The 3,720-nt window shown below is 56.6% G+C and overlaps 2 protein-coding genes across 2 annotated transcripts; both read right to left on the reverse strand.

The window, feature by feature from the left end:
- Positions 1 to 29: 29 nt before the first annotated feature.
- Positions 30 to 293, reverse strand: BO66DRAFT_444603 (uncharacterized protein; the record flags this gene model as incomplete). The annotated part of the gene is made up of 1 exon (XM_025651600.1): positions 30 to 293. A coding segment is annotated over one exon (264 nt), but the record flags the coding sequence as incomplete, so codon positions are not given.
- A 245-nt stretch (positions 294 to 538) lies between these two features.
- On the reverse strand, positions 539 to 3,422 carry BO66DRAFT_260382 (putative GTPase activating protein (Gyp3)). Its single transcript, XM_025643040.1, has one exon. It carries the CDS (start codon positions 3,262 to 3,264, stop codon positions 868 to 870), a length of 2,397 nt encoding a protein of 798 aa, XP_025497631.1. The 5' UTR covers positions 3,265 to 3,422; the 3' UTR covers positions 539 to 867.
- Between the last annotated feature and the right edge of the window lie 298 nt (positions 3,423 to 3,720).

A 3,720-nucleotide genomic window follows, 5' to 3' on the forward strand; every position in this document is an offset into this window, starting at 1 on the left:
GAGGGAGGAGGGGGGAGGGGGGGAGGTACCAGAAGACCAGCCCACAGGTCGTTCCATTTCGGTTTCTCGACCTTGAAGGCGTCGTCGAAGCCGTAGACGGCTTGGTTGTAGGTTGGGGGTGGTTCTTGTGGTGGCTGAGGTGGTTTGGGCTCCGGGCCGCGGTAGTCTCCTCCGTTGGGGGCAGGAGGGTAGCCATTGTTGTAATACTGCTGCTGCTGCTGCTGCTGCTGCTGAGACGGAGGGCCGTCAAAGCGCTGGTCGGTGTTGTAATAGCTGGCTGCTTGACCGCTCATGGTTGCCGCATGCTGTGGCTGTGTAGGCGGGAGACAGGTGAATGAAGAGGTCGATCTATAGTTATACTGTGTAAAACCGACAAGAACCAGTAGAAGTCTGGAGGTAGTCAACATGAGGAAGAAATGGAATCAAGTGAAAAAAAGTTCAGTCAGTGAAGACGCATGCGGCGCTGGCCGAAGGTTACACCCGCACAACAGAGCGCGTCATCGTGAGAGAATCGATCAGAATGATCGTCTCCCGCCGACTCCGCCGAGCTCGTCCATGGATCGCTCAACCCAAATCTACTCCTCCAGTACTCCATCCATCTCAGATCACAGCGTCATCAAAACAAATGAAACATTAATTGCCACTCGCGTCGTCCTGTCTATGTACACCAACTTGTCTGCCTGCCGGTCCTTCATTAAGTATTAGCAGTGTAACAGCAATTAGTTATTCAACCAACCAACAGAAAAGCAAACAAGTGACGTCTGCGTCAAAAAAACAGCCGAAGAGTGTAGAATCAAGCTAATCTGGGTATCAATAAATACATAGCATGCCCGCCTGGGCAACCTCAACGCCCTCCCTCCCCCCTTTTCATCGAAAGCCATGGTGACGCTTCATGTGCCGCCAGGAATCCGCGATACTGCGCTCGATCCCATGAGTCGGCGTTCGCGATCGTCCATGCGCCCAGTCGTCCGTCGCCGCCTGGAGCTGGCCCATGTTCATCGCGCGCGACCGACGCATGTTCTCTTGGCGCACTGCCGTCCGGCGCGCCGCGCGTAACTCCTCGATCCGCCCTTGTCCGACCCGATGTCGCCGGACAAAGCAATCATCGATTAACGAATTCACATCCAACAGCCGTTTTGGGACCGTCTGCACCACCTGGAATACCTCCATCGGGTCCGACACCCCCATGATATCCTGCTCGCACGACTTGAAAATCGCCAACGACACCCGGAAAAACGTCTTCGACCCTTCGTAAAAGAACACATCCCAGACCCGGAGCGTGGTCTCCAGCGGCAGGGTGCCAATAAAGACGGACATGAGCCAGTTGGTCAGCCCCAGGGTGATGTCGGGCAGACGCGAGCTGACCGTGAGGGCTGGCACCTTCCCGCTCCCCGCGCCAGGTCCACTCCCGGCGATCTTGTTGTAGATGTTGGGCGCCGATTCCTTCAGCAGCACCATAAGAATCCACAGGTCGATGTTGGCGCCCTCGAGACTGATTTCATGCGTGCTGGGGAGATAGACGGAGCTGATGATGTGCAGCATCCAGAACGTCTTCTCTTCCGGAAGAAACAGAAGCAGCATTCCGGTGATGAAGTTCAACGACTGGGTGTAGCCAATCTGCGGGTTGTGAAGAGCAAAAGCATACAGGACGCGCCGCAGAGACTGGATCATTTCCGTTTCAACCGTGACAGACCCGTGTCTCGGGTTGCTGCTACCAGAGCTAGCGGCCGAGTCAACGTTCTCCGGCTTGAAGTGAATATTGTCCGGGAAGGTTCGATGCAGATCGCGTTCGATGTGTTCCTTGTCGTCATTGCTAGGCGACTCCATGGACTGTCGAACCAGCTGGTCATAGAGGCCAGGGTTCCGATTCAGATGCTCGTAGCCTCCCGCATAGAAAAACCATGCTGCACCGCGGTACTCGGATGGGATGCCCTTGCGCACGAACCGTTTGACCTTGTTCGACTTGGGGGGAAACGTCGTCGGTTCGTTGATAGGAAGCCGATTCTCCCGAAGCAGCTCCACCCACTTGATTCTTCGCTGAGAAGTGTAATCCTTGTATTGGGCATGCCATGCTTCATACTGGACGAGGGTAACGTGGTGGGTTGCCTTGCGGAAGCCATAACAGTCGCGGGCCCCATTGCCGGGTAGTAACGGTGGCGGCACGATGCCAGGAATGATGACTGTGGTCTCCGGCTCTCGTGCAACAGGCGGATCCAAAAACTTGCGTTCCGAAGGGGGACTCGGCGACTGGTCGTGGGAAGCTGTCTCGCCCAAGAATTCTTCATCCGGTGAGCTCCTTCCGTGAGCCTCTAACTTGGGAAAGGGCGGAACAGGCGGAACATCTTCTGTGGGTTCCAGTTCAGGAGAATGCTCATCCGAGCTATGACAATCATCGAGGGTGATCTCCGTGGGTGGACGTGGGCTCAATGGTCGAGCCTTGCTCTCATCGTAAAACCCTGAAGAATCATACACCCCGGGCGACCCTGGCTCTTCGGTGACATCGCTGAAGCCATCCAGGTACATTGAGATTGCATCTTCCACACTCATACCACCCTCCTTATCATAGGAGCCATCCGGTGTATCGGGCGACAGATCGGTAATAGAGCTACTTTTGGTCAGGACACTGCTCCGCTCGGTTCCGCTGGCATGTTCAATGCTCGACCGCGAGGTCATGGCCGAGTTCACGCTGGATCGGAGAGCATCTTGCCCGCGCATCTCGGCGTATGTCCCAGGCGGGATGATTCGGGGCAATCTCAGGGCGGCGGATTCGTCTGGCAGGCGTTCTCGATTTCGATGAGGGTGCAGCTGCGGACGCATGCCATGTAGTTTCGACGTAGAATTGGACGTGCGCAACGCTGGCGGAGCAGGCGGGGACTTCCGGTAAGGTGGACGATCAACCTCCCCTTCTCGGGGGGCGGCCCTGGACCGAACAGGCGGCTGCAGAGGAAATGTGGGGGAGCGGTAGGCCTTTTGGCGAATGACAAAGTCGTCATCCTCCACGGGCAAGGGGGAGACGGAGCGCCATGAGGGATCGGACGGCGGTGGGATCGGTGGGCGAATCCGGGGGGAACGAGGCACAGGAGGAGGAGGGTGGTGAGGGGAAAAGGGCGGCCGAGGGCCGTCCGCCGTCGCCGGTCGTGGGAAGGGAGGATTCAATCTCAGAGGATCCAGGCGGGGTGGGTTCGGGATTCTGCGCCGGCTAGGGATATCATGCGCGCCAGCAGGGGGCGGCGGATAACGAAAGTCTGCATTTCCTGTGACCATGGCCACGAGCTGTTGAACCCCAGTTCCCGCTGGACATTTGTCGACAACACTGAGCGATGATCGGAGGGCGAACGCAGGTGAATCGACGATTTCAATTACCGATTCCGATGTTGACAGAGGTGGACAGAAGAGACCAGGTTGAAATGATAGGAATCGAAGGGAAGTTGAAGTAGAAATAGACGCCTATCGAGACCAGGGGGGCGGATAGTGACAGCGATAAACGAGCGAAGAGTAGTCGAGTAAGTGCGCTGGCTTGTCAGGCGCGTAGATGAAACGAGCGGAGAGAAGCGTGTGTAAGAGTAAGTAAAGTAACGGTCATGCCTCGTTCAGCCCAGAAGGAAACAATCCATCCGCACAGTCTCACGATCCTACCAGAGGGTCAATCCGAGACTCCATCCCATGACAGATCAACTCGAAAAGAGGAAAAGGGAAGAGGAAGAAGGGGAGTGGGGGGGG

Source organism: Aspergillus aculeatinus (assembly GCF_003184765.1).
Source record: "Aspergillus aculeatinus CBS 121060 unplaced genomic scaffold BO66scaffold_99, whole genome shotgun sequence".
NCBI classification, from domain to species: Eukaryota; Fungi; Ascomycota; class Eurotiomycetes; order Eurotiales; family Aspergillaceae; genus Aspergillus; species Aspergillus aculeatinus.